The 19,833-nt window shown below is 41.9% G+C and overlaps 1 protein-coding gene across 8 annotated transcripts in view; it reads right to left on the bottom strand.

Moving 5' to 3' along the window:
• Positions 1-3,487: 3,487 nt before the first annotated feature.
• The window catches only part of Beta-spec (spectrin beta chain), a 34,815-nt gene continuing 18,469 nt past the window's right edge, over positions 3,488-19,833 (bottom strand). The window contains exons 3-13 of one of the 8 annotated variants that reach the window (XM_071699602.1): positions 13,795-19,701; positions 13,611-13,702; positions 13,430-13,534; positions 13,112-13,254; positions 12,974-13,026; positions 12,349-12,405; positions 11,285-11,392; positions 9,316-9,462; positions 8,200-8,467; positions 7,940-8,122; positions 3,488-5,923 (exon numbers count right to left, since the gene is read on the bottom strand). In XM_071699602.1, coding sequence (XP_071555703.1) covers positions 5,920-5,923; positions 7,940-8,122; positions 8,200-8,467; positions 9,316-9,462; positions 11,285-11,392; positions 12,349-12,405; positions 12,974-13,026; positions 13,112-13,254; positions 13,430-13,534; positions 13,611-13,702; positions 13,795-19,701 — 7,067 coding nt within the window. In that variant the 3' untranslated portion in view covers positions 3,488-5,919. The remainder of the gene's footprint in view (positions 5,924-7,939; positions 8,123-8,199; positions 8,468-9,315; positions 9,463-11,284; positions 11,393-12,348; positions 12,406-12,973; positions 13,027-13,111; positions 13,255-13,429; positions 13,535-13,610; positions 13,703-13,794; positions 19,702-19,833) is intronic. The other 7 variants (XM_071699605.1, XM_071699604.1, XM_071699603.1 and 4 more) reach the window with 7 other exon arrangements.

The raw sequence follows: 19,833 nt of genomic DNA, 5'->3' as shown, positions 1-19,833 counted from the left end.
TACGATAGCTTGTTCAGCGGCTTGACTAATCGACACTGAAGCTGAATTAGGTCATTGACTTCCTCACCTTCGTCATGAAAAGACCGTTAAACTCCGTTATGGACATCAAGATGTCCCTTATTGGATTATGAGATATTATACGTCGTTTATTCTGGAAACATACAACTTGATAAATATTCCGAAGATTCTGCTTGCGCGAATCAACGTACAGAACGACAGTTTTGAATTGTAATAAGCTCCAATTAGAATCTTTTAGAAATATATAGGACACGTGTAAATCGAATCGTACAATCGTTTATTGACCAAATATATATAGAAATATAGCAACTCTGTGTAAATGAGACGCTACAGCATTTCGTTTTCGAAGCGAATGACTTTTTTGAATAATTTATAGTGATTTATATGGAGTATTTTTATATGGACACCCCGGAAAAAATTTATATATATAATTATATATAAAACATCCATGTTTTCTTTCTCTTGTACAATCTCTATTTCATATATACAAAAAAATAGTAACGAGAAAAATTAGAAAATAATTAAAAGTACGTATTAATTTTTCTAATTATTTTTCAAGTAATTCTTATCATTTTTCTTATATGTACGAACAGAGAAAGAAAACATATATGGACATATTTTATACGTAATCATGTACGAAAAAATCTTTTCCGTAATAAATATAATAAATAATAAACGAGTATACTATTCTTTTAAATAAAACTATCTTTTCTTCTTCTCTTTAAAAGTTTATTTGTCCTCGTTGTTCCATTCGACTGAAGAGGACCTTAATAAAAGCCAAAATTAGTTTCAACTGTGGAGTGATTGAAATGCACAGGAAATTCAATTGGAAGGTATTAAAAGCGCATAAGAAGTATAATTGTATTGTCGAACGGACATCAGCGTCCATATTGGCCTTAATTTAATCTTCTATGGTTTCTTTCTCTCTTAAAAGATGCACAGGGTATACAAAAAATACCACACTAATATGGAGTAAATGATCGACTATCTATCGGTAAGAAGTCACAGTTACATAATATTAGACGATTGAGGACACGGTGTGTCTCGAAAGTCTCGATGCCACGATTTTATTACTGTTTATTACCATTATAGCACTATATATGATATTTTGACGATTTTTGAAACCTTTTAACATGGAGCATATATTGATAATTCGTATTAATGATTTACGAGAGCGAATTTCAATCAAACGTAAAAATGAATGAGACATATTTTGCGCATTTAAATAAAACTCAAAAATTTTGAATTTACCGCAAACTTTCTTCTTATTTTCCATTGTCTATATAAATATACGTCAATTTTTATTAACTAATAGAAATTTCGATTTCAGGTTGAAACTTTAAAATCTCAATCCGCAAGGAACAATGAATAATCAATTTCTTCAGAATACATATAGTTGCAAAAATACCAAACGGAGATGCTCAAAATTAAATGTATCGCTTATCGTGTTCGGAGTGCAGGACACATCGATGTAATTAAAATGATTGATCTTGCAATTCGCACACTAATCAATGAATGAATGTTGAGCTAAACTGATAGTCGTAAGACGAGAGAACAAAAATGCAAAAACAGCCTTGCCATTTATCTTTCATACCGCGAATCTATTTCGGAAGCTTTTTGCCCTAAAAATGCGAAGAACAACACGAGGTAAACCCGCTTTAGACATGATATTCACATCAGATTTGATAGAAATCTGACGCGTTTGTTTTTTTGATGTGTTTTGTGTGTGCGCTTTAATATATATTTTACATATTTGTTACAACAATGACATAACTCAAAAATTGCAAAGAATAGTGAAAATTCAATACAGCTGAATAAATAGCTAATATACAGCTAGATATTTCTATTCCTCTACAATATAATTCATTATACTAAAATCGCATTTAAAAATAAATGATAGGTATTACTTAAAATTTTAATAATTTATAACATTCAAATTTATTTTCTACAAAACTTTAATTTTTTTTCGAGTTATATTTTACTATTGCAACAAATGATATGTGCGTATTCTAATTCTTCAGTTTCTTTTCGTATATTACACGGTACATAATATTATAAATAGGACTCTATCCTGAAATTCGACAGGAATTGTTATAGATCTAAAATGGGCGATTCTTTTATAAATAGCTCCTTTTATAAACGTTTGCTAAAAAGTGACACTAGAACAGTAATAAAGATCAACATTTACTCTGCAGATTTATCTTTATTGATATAACGACAATGTAAACTCCGACTGCAACGCGAATAATTTTGCATCTTGCCTAACTTTAAATGTAGCGATCTTCAAAAGTCTGACTTTCCGATTCGTCATTAATGAAGAGGAGATATCCCAACACTGGGGCCGAAACATTCAACGTGACTAAAGCGTATTACCGAATTACTCCTATCATATATTTGCATATCGCTTGCGCATCGATATCGCGCGTGTTGGCTTATTGCTCCGATCGCCTTTATCTCGCCGAGAGTGAAAGGTAACACTTCTGTAACAATTCCACATCCGTTGTCTAGGAGGTTGTCGCTGGCAACAAGACTCTCTCGTCCAGTTGCGTTAAAATGCTACAGGGGCGTGTATTTCGTGTTTTCAAAACGAAGACCGATCTCCTTTCTGAAATATGATTCCCTTGTTATATGCGAGGCGTGTCCGTTCAAGAACGATATCTTACCTTGCTCAGCCCGAGAGAAATAATCGATTGTACGAGGAACAGCGGACGGGTCGTTATCGCGCCACGGACGATTACGTTGTCAGTCTCTTTGCTTTCGTGTGGACGATCTAAAATTCGCGCGCGTTTTGCCCGCATCTCTCCCTCTCGAAATAAATCGACGGAGTCCGTACGGAGATTTTCGCGCGCGCGCGCCCATTCATCCCCGATAATTCGATAATTCGCGGTGGACGTAACTGGGGCGAGTTATCGCGGCGTAGTTTTCCTTTTTTTTTTTAAAGCCCCCGCTCGGCTCCGCACGCCGCGCGGAAATCGATACCGTTGGAAATAGACGGCCGCGTGCTGTGTATTTGTGTTTTGCGCCGTCACGCGCCAACACGTGCTCCCGCGTGCGTTCGGCATTTAACGCGGACCAATTTCGCAAACGCAACTTTGTGCTCGCAGTTGTCACGCGTCGGCTATTGTAATCGCGTAACTTGGCGAACCGCGCTCGCGCGAAGAGCGGGATCGAGGTCGAGCGAGCGCGAACGAACGCGAACGAACGCGAACGAACAGTCTGCCTCAACGAGCGCGAATGATATTTATTGGGATATTTATTGAGACAAATTGCTCGTTCGCGCGCACATTTATTCGTTTCATCTCGACTATTATATATGACTTAAACGATCGTCTCGCGATAAATAGAAAAGAATCGGAAGGAGAACGGATCGAGACGCCTGCGATGTCTCATTTTCTCGTTTTTCCACGAGCTCGTTTGCTCGTGCCTGTTCGAGTTGTTGCTACGGTCTTTCCGCTGGCACCAATCACGCTTGATAGTTGATCGCATTTTATTTCTCAACGAAGCTGTAAAAAGGCACATTAAAAAATTACACGTTGACCTTAACGAAGTTTGAGGGTAAAGTAATCGGCGCGTATACAATTACATTTTCGTGTCTCGCACGATGACAATGATTAGGAATGAAGCGAGAGTATCAAATCCGTTTTACAAGCGAAGACGGAATTCAATAGAGCCAATAATATGATGTAGCGTTAGATATAAAGAAAAACGAGTACTTTTTCTTTTCGCTTAGAGAAAGATACTGTGCCGCAAATGCGTTCTAACGTATCGAGGATAACAATTTGAAATATACAACCAAACGTTTAATTTAAGCGAGTATTTAATGATGCATATTGCAAATTCTTTTCGTATTAAAGCGACCCCATCGAGTAAATGCTCGAGGAAATTTTCATTTAAGCTTGCTGATAATCACTGATAATACATCTCGAGAACGCCGCCCAGACGTTTTCCTTATTGAAAACATACGGGGAAGACCGTTTTAAAACGAAAAGAATCACCATGTCAAAAATTCGACAATTATTTTATATATATATATATATAATCTATTATAATAATTTTTATTTCTTATAATTTAATGCTCTTCATCGTTCTGTATTTATATATTTATAGATATATTTATATATAAAACACATAGCTATGACATACCAAATGTTGTGTTTGCTTAGCAATGCGACTCTGATATTCAATTCAATGTCCTTCGCTAAATGCACATGCACGAAATTATAAAAGCGGGTGTACGATCGATTTTGATTAGAATTATTCTCGCGGACATAATGTGTATGTATGCGTGTATATAGCTCCGTATATACAAGTCTCGTAATAAGCTTTAGCTGACAATACAATTTTTCTATACGAACTTAAATATCCCAAATATTTGATATGAGTCGCAGAATTAAGGAGACTATCGCAGAGAGATTACGTTTCGAAGGGACAGAGTACACACCGGATCGAGTCGCATCGAGATGAAAAACAAATAAAACGTAACATTTCGTCGCGCATTATCAAAAAAGCCATTACAGTTCTTCCAAAGTGTACACTAAACTAAAAATTGTTTCCAAAGCGAAGGAGCTCTTAGAACGTCTCAATAGAAAATATCTATACTCTAAAAAGGAAAAGATAAACGTGATAAATATTTAAAAAAAAGAAAGTTAACAATTACAAAAGAGTAATGTATAGTCCGCGTGTCACGCCAAATGTCGAGTCGGAATCAAGTGAGATACAATTGATTCGCAACAGTGATATAATACGGCTATAATAATTTACCGTAAGCCCTCACTTAATACAAACTGTATCATTTGCGCGAGTCCAGAGGTTTTTAAATACTCTTGCAATTCTGCAGAATTATGTGATATATGGGGAGCGTGTAAAGGGGACAGGGGGACGGGAGATGGGGAAACTCTCTCTTTCTCTCTCTTGTTAGTTATTACATTTTCTTTATAATTCTTCAATGCGGTATTCCCTTAGGGCACTGCATATTTAACAATTTGTTAAAAGCTAGTTTATATAATATTATGTCCCAAGTTAGTGTGGCTCTTAAAATATATGGCAGTCATCCGAACGCAAACAGACACGTTTGCAGGAAAAGAAGTCAAGTAAAATACTGCGGTGCGATAATATGATAATGAAAGCGATATATCCTAAGCGATCAACACGGCTGGAATCGTTCTCGCCCTTCATTCAGTATTGTCGGAGACTATATCTGCTCTGTAACACGAGAACTCGCGTGAAATGCAATAAAATGCATTGAAAAAAAAACATTAAAATTCTGAACTCATCGTGAAGAATAATTATAAAAATCATCGTAAATCGTGACTAAGATATATCTCCTCCAAACCTTCTTTGCGGACTCAACAAGATCGTCTTCTATCGTATAACGTTCTTAAAAAAAAAAAAAAAAAAAAGCATTGCTGAAGTATAAAAACATCGCAGCAACTTATAAAATACTTTGTACCACGAAGAAGACGTCATTCGTTTCATTGACAAGGAAAAGATCGTGCATCTTAATGCGTGATAATACATACGTAAAATGTAATAGAATTAAATCCCGTGTCAAAAGTCTGATCACGCTAACGTGGGACATCGAAAATGTCGCTTGTTCTTCAACTAGCAAATATTGCAAAGTGTCCAAAATTCATTGAAGAACTAAATTTAATTAGACTTTCAATAGCCTACACTTGTAAATATCAACATATAACCGTTTAAATATCTCCGTTCTTCGAAAGTAGGCGTTTTCAAAGACCCGTTCAATCCGTCCTTCAATTCATTTCATAACACCGTGTGGCCATGTCTTCTAATTTTATATTAGCGTTGCTTTAACCATGTAGAGCGACGAAACATTTTTCATAAACATGATGTTGTGCAGACGCATTACGAGCGGCTTACACCGTACTTCACTGCTCCAGTTTAGCTGAAAATTAGTAAACGTGAAAGGTGATAATTATTTCATCAGGACAACCAATAATTGTCACTTCCAATTACTGCTTTTGTCTTACAATTTAGTAATCATATGTACAATGGCGAGGTTACAAGAGAAAGGATATACTAATATACTATGTAGAAAATCAAAATCCTTGTAAATCATTAAAATGCATTTTACGATTTCTCAAGGTATTTAATGAGTTGCGTCAAATAAAATTTTATATTAGCAAAATTTAAATTAAGGTAATCACAATAATTGGCAATAAATCATCGCTCGAACCTCGAAATGAAGTTCGTTATACTTGTTCTACTTTCAATTATTGCAACTTATGCATTTATACACTATTATTATTTATGAAATACATATGTTACACAAAAAAGATGCTACCACATAAGAATTTCAACGCATCGTAAATAATTATACATTACTTATAACTAATATGTAAAAATATCAAGTATATTCCGTCTTTAAGGAGCCACATATTGTATAATATGTGTCTCGCACGCGTCTGAAAGTAGACGCGCGGACGATCGGTTACCTCTACGATAAAAGTTCCTGGGAATATTCTGATAGCAGAAAAAGCAATGAAGAATAAATGACGATGTCAGAAGCGGGTGGTTGAACATAGCTACAATATAGAATTTGACAATGATACACAATAATCTGATTATCTACGTAACACACTATCTTATGCGAAATAAAAAAAGTATTCAAAATGAAAGCGGATAGCTATGTATATGCGTATTAAAAAGCACCTATTTACGTCGAACAATGTGATGTAGAGAATAATTGCGTTTCACACATATCCGTCGTTACTGCACGAGAATCTTATTGTTAGAGATAGTAGTAGATTCTCTGCAGAAATTTACATCGATGTGGAATCTCTCCAACTATATTATTCCTGTGGCGTATCACTCAAGCATTTTTCTTGTGAGATTTATCGGCTAAATATTCGTTTGGCGAAACACAGAAAGCTCTACACACATCCAAACCCTCTCGTTTCAGAGATTTTTACGTAATCATTCCGCATTCACAATTGGAAGAACATTCCTGTTGTATTTTCCCAGAAGCTAATCATAACGAAAGACCAAATAAAAAAAGAAAAACAATTGGAATGATGATCGATTAATAATCGTGCAATAGTGTACGACGGTAGAATGATCTAGAGGATTGTGTGTGCGACTCACCGCATTTCTAAATGTTGTTCCAATTGTGTACTGTTTCATACGTTCATTGGTATCGCTTTCTACTTTTTGGCTTTTCTAAAATATGATAAATGCAATATGATCGAATGCGATAGGAAACGACGAATGGATTTCGTATGATGTGGAGTGAGGGCGCGTATCTTTTTCGATTCATTGGCTTATGCTTTACGAGACGATCGTCCGTCACTCGTGAATGATAATGACGATGAATAATGTTTTCTACGATAACCAAATGAAACGTTGGCTATCGTATCGTCTAATGATTAATTGAAATGATATTTCAAACCGAAGAGAGCTGAAGAGAAAATCAAGAAAGATCATTTCGAAAGAAGAAAAATTAGTGTTGTAATATGGAATACGAGGAGTGTTGTTAAAAGGGAAGTAAAGTGATGGAAGATGATAAACGCGTATTTTTTTTTTTATTGCTAACAGAATATTCTCTGTCAATTTCATCGGGACGTGTTCGAAAGGATGAAGCAAGATAATAACAAAGTAACACAGGCACCTTATATACAAGAATACACGTCTTGACTTGAAACGCTGCAAAACTTAATAATTCATACAATTCGTGATATAAATATTCGCAACATTGTCAGATATTGTAAAATTGTAGATTTAGAATTTTATTACGACGTAAGAGAGAATATTTTATTTGTCAACAGAATAGTTTATTTGTAAAATTTTTTTTACACAATTTATTCGGTTTCGCTTGAAACTTGCGCTCAGTCAAATCATCCATATTATCTTAAAATTCTTGTGTACGATATTGCAATAGCAAAATTTCCCAATCAACACTTACTTTTTCTTGAGAGTGAAGAAACTACGCCGCTTAGTTTCGGCTTGTGTCGGGGCTGGCAAGGTGTGAGCCCTGGATGTGCTTGCACCTGATGTTCCCTGTGCCGCTTGATTTAACGCAGACACCCAATCATTCATTTCGGTATCGTCTTTGGCCTGGAACAGGAAGTCGGATCCGCTTTGCGACCTGTAAAGATAAAAACAAGTTTACGGCGATATCTACATCGCAGAATGCGCATAATATATAACATCGAGTACACTGACTTGACTCGGAAGACATGTTTCTTCTTAGTGTAATCACTCGCTACGGTAATAGTCGCGCCTCGTAAGTCAAGAGGAGCCTCTCCTTTGTACGGTTGATCGGGTGAAGCTTTGTACGACTTCTGATCTTTATATACACATAAGCTCTGCCCGCGTACGACCATGTACACCTTGTCCCAGGAGCGATTGGACGCCTTCTTCGTCGTACTCTCCCACTCGTGCTTCCGCTGCAACGGTCCCTCGAACTCGTCGTCGCTCGGACTTCGTTGCTCTGGAAAAGGTAACAGGCTTTAACTATCTATTACGTGCACGATAACGAGCAATTTGCTAAAACATTTCGATAAGTAATGCATTATGAATTATTTATACGAAAGAAGAACGCCAGCCTGCGTTCCTTGCTTCGGATGGACGATAAAGCTGCAAATAATCAATAACATGTTATTTTAATCATAACAACGCATTCGGTGGAACACACCGCCCAGTTATAACATTTCCCAGTTCCCTATTATTCTAATTTAGAGACCGCATTTGCTTAACGTTTGAGCTTCCCAACATACACTGCATATTTATATTTATGACACTTGGAACAAAAACAAGCCCCGATTACTCATTCCTTTATTTGTTAGGCGTAATGCATAAGTGATAGGATATAATTTAGTTTCAAGAATGTCTTCCCATTATGTAACATATAACCATAGCAGCTGTCTTCTTGAATACACGGCAAATGATAAAATAATTGTTAAAAACCTACATAATTGAAACATGATCGATTAGTAAAGAGATTAGATGTCAGATTCCACCTGAATAACATTTCGATATAGTAATTTAGAATTCCGCGAGTTAAAACCACACTAGTAGATATTACAATATATTCCCGATTTCCTCGAGTAGTGACATCATTTATTTTCAGCCAAGCTGGACCACCCGTTTTCATACTTTGTGCTGTAAATATACGTATATAAAGCGAAGTTGGAGTGTAGTCGCGCGAGCGACTAACAAAAATGTCTTTAAAAAAAGAAGAAAAAAAGAATATTTGACGTTCAACGAACGAACGTGTAAGTGTAATTATTGCATAATTACTGCCTCGATCGTGTAAGTCTCTTTTTCTCATTCACTTACCAGGAATACTGTGCTCATCATCACTCACGCCACTGCGATCTAAACTCGGCGACTTGGCGGACTTTCTCCAGCGGAAGCTCCTGAATGGTGACTTGCTGCGGCTCCGTTCCTTACGTCTTGAAGCCTCGGAGCCACTTCCTTTCGGAGCTTTACGACGTACGCAACACACATAACGTTCATTAGCTTACTTACGGTTGTACCCTAGCTTGTAGCAGAGATTTGTGTCAGGTAAACAATTTGCCGCTAATAGTCCTCATATCCACACGTGTTACGCGTTATATTTTTTTTTCCATGCTTTCTAACTACATACAGAGAACATACGAGAATACACACATGCAACATGCTCATGCATAAGATGCCAAATGAGCAATGCATGCTCGTCAAACTGTATGTAACAAGTAGGAAGTACGTTTCGCGTTTATCGCATTATAATAATAGCTACGTTAATTTAGAAATATATATGTAACATATGTATAAATATTTTTATTTCTAAATATATTATATATATATTTAGAATTATTATATATATTTATATAAATTTAAATATATTTATATAAATTTCTTTTATTATTAAATTATTTAATATTAAAGTAATTAATTAATTTAAAGGTTTTAAAAGCTTTTTTAACGAGAAGTCAGCGTGTGCTCGTAATACTTGCGCCACTGAATGGTAATAAAAATTACTGTTTATTTTCTACGACGATACGTCTCGTGTGTCTTGAACGGTGAAGTCTGACGATGAATGAAAAATAAAGTCGATCGTAAAAAGTTTCACGTATCCGCGACGATTGGCGACGTAGAAACATGGAATATGCAATATCTGGCCTCGAGGGACTGATGTATCGGCTCATGTCGGGCGTAAAAAAATAAGGGATGAACACTTGTTGTGCGGAAAGGTCAGAGACGCCGCGCTCACCGCCGGTGCAATTAATACCGGCGGTGTCACGACCCGCGCCACCCTGGTCCGCTGCCGCGATAATCGATCTAAAGATGCAGGAACTGTCGTCGCAGCATTTCGCGGGGAAATACCTGGTACTTCTCTTCTACCCGTGCGACTTCTCGTTCGTCTGCCCCACCGAACTTATCCAATTTAGCGACCGCATCGCCGAATTCCGAGTTCTTGGTACGAAGTTACATTTTTCTTCCCCCGTTATCGATGTTAGTGACGTTATACAAATACGATTTTTCAGCAACAAAGTCGATGAAGAATACTTGTAAAAAAGAAAGATTCGTCAAACAAACGTTTAGAAAACAGACTTAATTATTTTCTATTAAATTGGATTATTCTTTATCCCGAGTTTTTATACTTATGACAATGTTTCCTCTTCTATTTTATCAGTGCTAATCAATTCCCGCATTTTGCACTAGGCTCGGAGGTAGTAGCGATCTCAACGGATTCCAAATTCTCGCACTTTGCGTGGGTGACGACCCCGCGAAAGCAGGGAGGCTTGGGCGAGATGAAGATTCCGCTGGTCTCCGATAAGAGTCATCAGATAGCGCGCGACTACGGTGTGTTAAACGAGAAACAAGGGTACGCGTACAGAGCTCTATTCGTTATAGATAGACAGCAGATCATACGCCATGTGACGATCAACGACGAAGATCTACCACGATCGGTGGACGAGGTATTACGAGTTGTCAAGGCTTGTTGTTTCGTGGATAAAAACGGCAATATATGTCCTTACGGGCCGCTGCCGACGAAGAACGCCTTCGGAGAAGAACCAGACTATTTCAGCACGAATTGATCTCGGTCGCGTGTGAATTGCATTTCTATATCTGGGATTCCTCAACCGTGAATATAATTTTTCGTTAATCATATGGTTTGCGTCAAAATGAACGATTGTTCAATATTTGAATTGATCTTGAGCAATCACTCACGGTAATATCGTGGCGGCTAAGTGGCGGGAAATATTAATAAATGACCTTTCGGCACACATAGTTTGAGATTTGAGTATTTGCGAACACTTACTTGTCGGCGTGCGGATACCATGCGGCGGAGCTTTCACAGATGTCGGCGTGACAGGCGAGGTCCCGTCTCCATCCCGGAAAGACAGCTGTCTAGGTCTTTGTGCATGCACTACACCACACCAATCACAAAATCATGCTATGTATTACTCTTATGATACATCGTTTGTTAAATGCGTCGCGCATATATTCATCACGGTTATACCAATTGCAACGCGATCGCTGTGATTAATAGCGTAAAGGCGTGACTCGACGTTAATCACAAGTTCAATGATTGATTCTTCATAGGTGGTATGACCGTACGAATATTCGAGTAAATTCTATATGCAACACGTATACGAATGATAGAACCCAATTTCGTGCTTTCATAGATCTAGAGTGATGAATGACGGATTTCATGAATGTGCTTACCTTCCAACAAGGCATTATATTTCAACGTAATTGTGCAATGGACGAGAATGAAGTATAGTATAGTTAACAAAGGTGTACCTACCAGGTGAATGAAATGGAATTGGCAACAGATTAGTATGATCGAAAATTGAGACTGTAATTAGAATTTCGCTCGATATTTCACCGTGTCAAGTTGTTATATGTGATTTCACACACGTGCGGTACCAAGTATCTAAAATGTTCGATAAATCGTGATAAATCGTGCTTTCTCGTGACGTAACCGAACTGTCAGACGACAGAAGGAACATCTCGGGCAGAATAACGGGCCATCACCTGCTAGAGAAAAAGTTAATAGAAGCAAATAGTGATTTATGCGGGCGAGAGCGATAGGTGCGACGTGGCTATGAGTATGCTGAAAGATACAAGATTATTGCGACGTATGTGACTTAACGCTAACGTGAAATCTGAAGAACAAAGCTATCGTTAAGTACTGCTACGAAGACGTGACCTGATCATCCATCCATCACCAGTTTGTGAAATTATGGGAACCTATACATATAGGATATGATTCACTCGAGACTACAGTTTCGAAAGAGTTGCGGAGGAATTAGAAAGATGTACTCAATGTAGAGACGTCTCACGCTTTGACAAGTTTCATACCTATCGCGTAACACTCACCTTCCTTGGGCTTGTCTTGAGGCTGTGGTGTACGTGTAGAAGCCTTGCGATGTGCCGCTGTAGTTCGTGCATTCCGTGCCGCATTAGGGTGCATTTCGAGTGGGTAAAATGAGATGACGTGGACGACGGATTTGATACGGATCGGAATAAGTTTCGGCGTGGGTGGGGAAAAGGCAAAAATAAACGTGCTGTTAGCGATGTCACACATGCTTATCCAGACAAACCGTATTCGTAATACTATAAGTCGTCAAAGTTGAATTTTACGTCAAAAGCAAGATTTCTCGATGCATTCGCGATTATTAGTCATGACAGAAGGAATGAAACGTTACTTTTGTTCCGCTTTTTCTCTTTCGGTTCACAATATTACTCTACCAATTTGCAATCATTACCACGCCAAGTCAATAAAGAATTATACAAACATGAAAATACAATCCTATTAGGAAAAAGCACTCGACATTATATTCTAAAATAATGTGCATGTGTTATATACCGGTTATTCTATATCAGCATCTTCAAACAGAATGCAAAACCGTAGACAGAATTAGAAGATGCGGTAAGTACCGAGAAAAGTCACAGTTTCGATTAGTAAAACCCAAAACATATCCATTATGTGTAATTATATTACCGTGTCCTTCGTCCTCTCCGCGTTCTCCACTTGTTGCCCCATCAGTTTCAGCTCTACAATAAAGAAAATTCATTCATGAATTCATTCACGATATATAACGTCGTTGGCATAGATTGCGAAAAGATATTTATGCATTACCTTTCGCTAGGTGGTTCATCTGGACTAGTAACGGGTGTCGCTTTGGCCAAACGTGCAGCCTCCGCCGCTGCCGCTTCCTCCTTCTTGCGTCTTTCTTCTTCCTCTCTTTCTTGTTCTCGTCGTTTTAGTTCTTTCAATTCGAACTGCAGTAAAAAACGAAAACTTTATTTCTATACACTTATGATGGAAGACAGAAGTATACGTTTTATCGCAGAAAATGTTTAAACGATATATGACACAATAAAAAGTATTTCAGTATTTTACGAGCCTTTTGATTACAATGTTATTCAGTCATATATTTCCTGTGAAACTACTTACAGTAGTAAGTCGGTGCAAGGCACTAAACCTTTCTTCTTGTGCAGCTGCCGATTTTTCGAAAGCCTCGTGTTTCTTGATTAAATTCTCAACTTCGTCGATAGTATGCTGTGGAAAATCGTAAATTTTTCAAAGAAGATTCGATTATATAAATTCGTATTTGCGCTCCAATGTAACTACTTACACCAAGCTCCTGGCTCATAAGATACGGCTCTTGAGCGATTAACCATGCTTCAGCAACTGCCGCATCTCGGGCAAACTGGTAAACTTCCAAAACTGCAGCAAACACAAGCAAAGCGAGTATTAAATACAATATTATATCATACAAGTACGCAAGATTGAAAATTCGAACAGCAAGTGCAACTTACTGAGTTGCAAGTTCTCCCAACGTTCCTCCCATCGGTGTAACAGTGCATTCCTGTGATCGGTCAATGCCGCTAATTTCTCCTTTATCTGCGCGCTGGCGTAATGATTCCTAGCTAATAGATCCTTTCCGAGATTAATGCACGCCATTAGATTATCCTCCCTGGCATCGATCTCCGCCTTCAAGCTCTGATGGTTGTTCATCAGCAATTCGACGCCGGCGACGTCGCGCGGTTTCTCGGACGTGTTCATCTGACGCACAACGTCGTCCATCCAGATCATCAGGGTCCTGACCATATTGAAGAATCGGAAGAGATCGCCGGTGTCCTCCAACTTGGCTCGTCTACCCTCGCACAACGATTGCAAATTGTTCCACGCCGCTACGACCTCGGCCTCGCGATTCGTGATCTCTCGCGCTTTGTCGCCCGCGTAGCTCGCCTGCAGTTTGGCGGACTCCTCCTCGATCTGCGTCACCTGATTCTGCAACGTGGACAGGTCCTGAATAAAGTTGGCGTGCTTACGTTGGAGAGCGGACACCGAGCCGGCGTCGCGACCCAATTCGTCGGACATGGCGTTTTGTTTCTCCAGGATTCTGCCGAGAACGTCCTTGCAGTCGTGGAAGAATTTGTGTAGCTCGCGACTGGCCACCAGCATCTGCGTGCGCGTCTCGATCAGTTCGAGCAGATCCTGCCAGACCTCGTTCAAACCGTCCTTCCACTCGGCGATCGTCGCTGCATCGGAATGACCGGTGGCGATGAGAGAATCGGCGATTTCATTCACGGCGTTCACTCGCTCGGTACCGATCGCCGCGGTGTCGCGCGCGAACTCCTTGAATCTCTCCCACAGTAGCGTCACGTGATCGTAATCCTGGCCCAACTCATGGCTACCGGCAACTAATTCTCTCTCCTGGATCCATTGCTCGAGGTCGTCGACTTCTCGGTTCAGCATGAACAATTGGAGTGCCTCTTCCAGTTTGGCGCGTCGCTCACCCGCCAGATCCTTCAGGCCGGCATACAACTTGTCCACCTGTGACTGTTTCACAGCGATCTGATCGGCCAACGGATGTTGATCGTTTATTAGCTGCCTAGCGGTCTCGCCTAGCTGACGAATCGTCTCCGCGTAATCCTCGACCGCGTGCTCAAGCGACTCATGCTTCTTCATCAGATTCTGGGCAGAGATCTCGTCCTTACCGCGATCCTCGACCATCATGTACAGCTCCTGTTCGCTCATCCATGATTCGGCCTCGGTAGCGTCGAAGAAGTATTGCTGCGCTTTCTCGTTCTGCAGTAGATGTTTGTTTCTATCGTCAACCGCATCCTTCAGCTCGCGCCACTTCTCCGTTAACTCGGATATCAATTTCCGGAACTCGGGACTGTCCTCGTGTCCCTCGTCAATCAACTTTTGCCCGTTATTACACACTAAGTTGATCCTTGGCTCGTGATTCTCGATTTCCGTGCGCAACGACTGATTCTTCTTCTTCAACATGTGAACGTTAAATAGCGAAGTTCCATACTCGTTGCTAGTTGCCTGCGGCATCTTCTCCGCGATCCACAGTTTCTCATCCTCGACGTCGCGTCGGAATTGGAAGGCCTCTTTCTTCTTTTCGAGGTGCCGTTGACGATCGATGAGCGGCGCCTTGAGCTGAGCGAATCTCTGAGCGACTTTCTCCTTCTTGAACTTGATCTCCTCCATTTTATCATCGGGTACTGTGCGTTGCAAATGTTCCGCCTGTTTGTCCAGCTCGGTAACTTGTTTCGCTTTCACCGCCATTTGAGTCTCGATCATCTGTTGCTTCTGCATCAGTATGTTCACGGATGCCAGATCGGAACCGGTATCGGTGCTCTCTATCTGCTTTTCTAATTCGTTCATCCAGGAATCGATGTCGTCACAAGTCTGGTGTATCAAAACCTCGCGGTTCGAGTCGAACAATCGCTCGCCCTTATCGTGAGTCGTGGTCTCCAGATCGACGAATTGTTCCGCCAATTCGGCTACCTTCGGTTTGATAATTTCGGCCAGATCCGGTTTTTGTTGAATCAACTCGTCCGCGGCTTGCTGCAACTGCTGCAGGCGGTCTTTGTTGCTGGCGATTTCTGCTTCGAACGCCTGGTGACGCGTCCACTTGCTGTGAATGGTCTTTGCGCTTCTGTATGTCTCGTCCTGAGCAGTGATATGTTTCTCCTGCACCCATTCGCCGAGTTCCTCGCAATCTTGCAGGAACATCTGCAATTGAAGCTGGTCCTTGAGTTTCTCCATAAGTAGATTGGCCTTCTCGCGATTGATCCGCCGACGCTCATTGATGTTCTCGGCCTTCTTCTTCACCTTATCAGCCGCGAAGTGTCCCTCATCGACCAAACGTCCAGCGAACTGCACGACCGAATTGATTTTCTCGTCGTTGGCGTCCATGGTGGTCATAAAGGCCTCGTGTCGCTTGATCATGTGTTCCGCTTGTTCGAAGTTCGCCGGCGTCTCGTCTTTGGTGAGAATGTGTTCTTGCTGCGATAGAAGTACCTCCGCTTGACGCGCGTCTCGATCGAACACCTGTAGATTCAAGGAGTTGGATAGCAAGTTCTGACGATTCACCCACATCTGATGCAACTCTTCCCAGCCCATCTTCAGCGCATTCAGTCTCTCGCGCAGGAACATATATTGGGTGTCGCCATCGCCGGCCTCCGCTGTCAGCCGCTCGCCATACTCCATCATCTTCTGGTAATCGTCGGTGTAATTGTCGATCTCCTCCTTTATGTTCTGATGCTGCGTAAGCAGCTTCTCGGCATCGGCGAGGCTGGTCGGAGTGTCCTCGCTGGCAACGTCGGTCTGCGTTTTCGTGAGCCATGTCTGGAAGTGATCGAGGTCGCGCAGGAATCGGTGCAGATCTCCGGCCTCCTCGAGCTTGGCATCGCGCTCTTTCAGCATCTGCGTCAACTGCTCCCAAATCAAATGAATCTGCGAGATTCTCTCGCGTATAACCGCAGCCTCTTCCGGATGTTCCTTCTGTATGATTTCCGCCTCCTTCTCCAGAGCGTCTAATTTGGCCTGAATAGCCGCCAAATCGCGTTCCATGCCGCTCAATCTGCGCTGTAGCGTCATCACGCCGGTCAAATCCATCTCCAAGCTGTCGGTCTGCTGTAGAATTCGCTTTTTGTCCTCGATCCAGGACACGGTCTCGCGACACTCGATGTGGAACGTCTGCACGCCGTGTGCAGAGTTCAATTCCTCGCGCTTGCCCTCCGCTTTCTCGCGCAGCTCGGCCCACTTCTGGTTCAGCTCGTTCTGTCGCGCGATTATCTGTTCCGAGTTCGGATGTTCGACGTGCAGCAACTGCCTGGCCAACTGATTAACCACGGCGACGCGGGATGCGTTCGCATTCATCTCCTTCTCGAAACCGTTGTAGCGGTGTTTCATGATCTCGACATCCTCGATATCCTTGGCGGGCACCATCGTGTCCAGCATCCTGTTCTTCTCGCCGATCCATTGTTCGACTCCGTCGGTCTCGCTGAATACCTTGTACAACGACAGCGCATCCAGCAGTCTTTGCTTACGCAATTTGGCCAGCTCGAGAAGCTCCTTGTACCTGTTGTCTATCGAGGTCAGTCTCTCCAGAACCTCCGGCGATTTGGCGTCCTGCTCGCCCAATGTGGATGCCTGTTGATGAAGTTGGTCAATAGTCGTGGCATAATTCTTAAGCTCGTCCGTTACGTCTTTGTGCTTCTTCAACAACGACTGCACATTTGCCTCGTCTCTGCCGACATCCTCCGACGAGACGAGTCGCAAAGTGTCCAACATCCAAATGTCTATGTCATCCGCGTCTGCGAAAAGCTGATGATAGTCTACTGCTTCTACGAGACGCTTTCTCCTGAAAGCCGCCAAATCCAGCAGATGATTCCACATAGCGAGAATCTCTTGAAGTCTTTCCTGAATACGATCGGAGCCGAAGTGTTGTTGCCGGACTAGCTCGTCGCCGACCGCTGCGACCGACATCAACTGCGGTTCGTGCGACTGTATCTCGTTCTCCAATGCTTTGTGCTTGGACAGCAGTAGATTGATGGTGGTCAAGTCATGACCGATGTCGCCCGTGGATACGATCTGTTCCTTCTCCTTTATCCAATTCTCCTCGTCGGCCATGTCCCAATAGAATTGCCAGAGTTTCCGAGATTCCTCGAGCCTGGTACGACGCTCGATCGCTAACCGCACCAACTCGGCGTACGCGTTCTCCAATTGTTGCACGCGCTCGACGATGATGGCCGGATCACACGGTCGATAGCCTTCTCCATGCTCTAGGAATCTCTGACTCTGCTGAACGACGGCCTTGACTCTTTCGCCAAGCACATTAATATCTGCTTCGACGAGAGAGTGTTTTTGCAACAGATCCTCCACGCCCATCAGATGTTTGCCATAATCATCCGTCAACAGTCGCAGCTTGATCTCCTCCATGCTGTCCAATATGTATAACATTTCCTGGAAGTTCTGCTGCAGCTGCAAGGAGAGTTCCAGCCGCATCCGCCTGGCGCGTAACAATTCCAGAAGATAGTTCCACAGTCGCAGCACGTTGTCCTTGCGAGCGTTGATACGCTCAATGTCGTGATAGTTCTCCGCCTCAAGCTCCTGCGAGACCGCCATGACGGCCTGCACACGTTCCTCGTAGGCGAAGATATCAGTCTCTATAGCTTCGTGCTTCTTCGCGGCGGCTTCTACGGCAGCGAGATCGAAACCGAAGTTATCCTGCGATACCAATCGCTGATTCTCTGACAACCATGTCTCGCGCATGCTAGCCTTCCGGTTAAATCTGGCTGCTAACTGCTCCAACTTCTCTTGTCGAATCAGTTCTTCGCGCAGGGCCAATTCCCGTTCGTGTTCAGCCTTCTCCAGTCTCTCCCATGCCTTGTTGATGTCCGATATCATTTTGCCCTCTTTGGGCGTATAGGGCTTCTGATTATTTGCGCGCATCTTCGATTGTAGAGTGAACAACAGCACCTCGAGATTACCTTTTTCCACAAACTTGGGCGGTTTTTCTACCGTGCGATAATTCGAGAACTGCGAAAGTTGCGATTGAACGCCTACCAGGGAATTCGCGAACCTGCGATCACCGAGGGCCTCTATCGTGGCTTCAATCCAGCGCAACAGATCGCTGGTGAGACTCTCGTATTCGTGTATCATACGGTCGTTCTCCATCGCGATACCGACTACTTTGCCGATCCTTTTACCTTGCACGGTTTCTTGTTTCATCTTCGAGAAATAGTGATAATACGTGACAACGTACGTTATGATGGACTTTTCATCCGGATGATCGACGAAGATATCCTCGGCATCCAGTAGCTTCGTGAGGCCAAGCTTGTCCTCCGCGACGTTGAAGGCATTGTTGAGATTATAGATCGCGTTCGACTTGGAAAGCTTGTCGAACTGGATCAGATCCGGACGGTGCTTGTGTATGATCGCGTTGAACGCCAAACCGTCCCGCCACGACGTCGTGAAATTTCTTACGTTCACGTTGTGATAACCCGCGGTCTTCATCTGACACCACAATAATAACGCGTCCTTGGCGGATTTGGTCTCCTGATTGTCGGTCTCTTCAATCGTGATGTCCTGAATCTGGAATCGTAGGATTATCGTCCAGATGAGACCCAGGCTAAGACGCGGATTTCCGTCGACGATGTCGTGGGACCCCATGTTCTCCAGGTGTACCCTCTGCTCGCGCAGAAACTGCAGCGCCTTCTCCACGTTTTCCAGGCAGTGGATGCGCATCTTGCCCTTGGTCGGGCGCGGTAGACGCTCACCCGACAAGATCTCCAACAGCCTTATCAACATCTTGCCGTCTCGCAGATCGACGTACAGATCGCCGATTCGGCACGAACATCGGACTAAGTGGGAGTTGACCCATTTCTGGAAAGTCTTCTTTTGCACTAATTCACGCTCACCTGGTGAAAAAGATCGCACAATGTGCTAACTTTAAAACTGATTTTAGATATAGCTAAATTATCTAGTATATCATTCGATAATAACTAAATTAAATTAAGATATAAGTTTTAAATAATTAATGTAGAGTTTCT

This window comes from Temnothorax nylanderi, unplaced genomic scaffold (genome assembly GCF_030848795.1).
Source record: "Temnothorax nylanderi isolate EJ_2023f unplaced genomic scaffold, tnyl_v1.0 TNYL_tig0019_pilon, whole genome shotgun sequence".
Classification (NCBI taxonomy): domain Eukaryota; kingdom Metazoa; phylum Arthropoda; class Insecta; order Hymenoptera; family Formicidae; genus Temnothorax; species Temnothorax nylanderi.
Note: the sequence above shows the minus strand (reverse complement) of the source record. Positions and strands in the feature narration are given on the sequence as shown.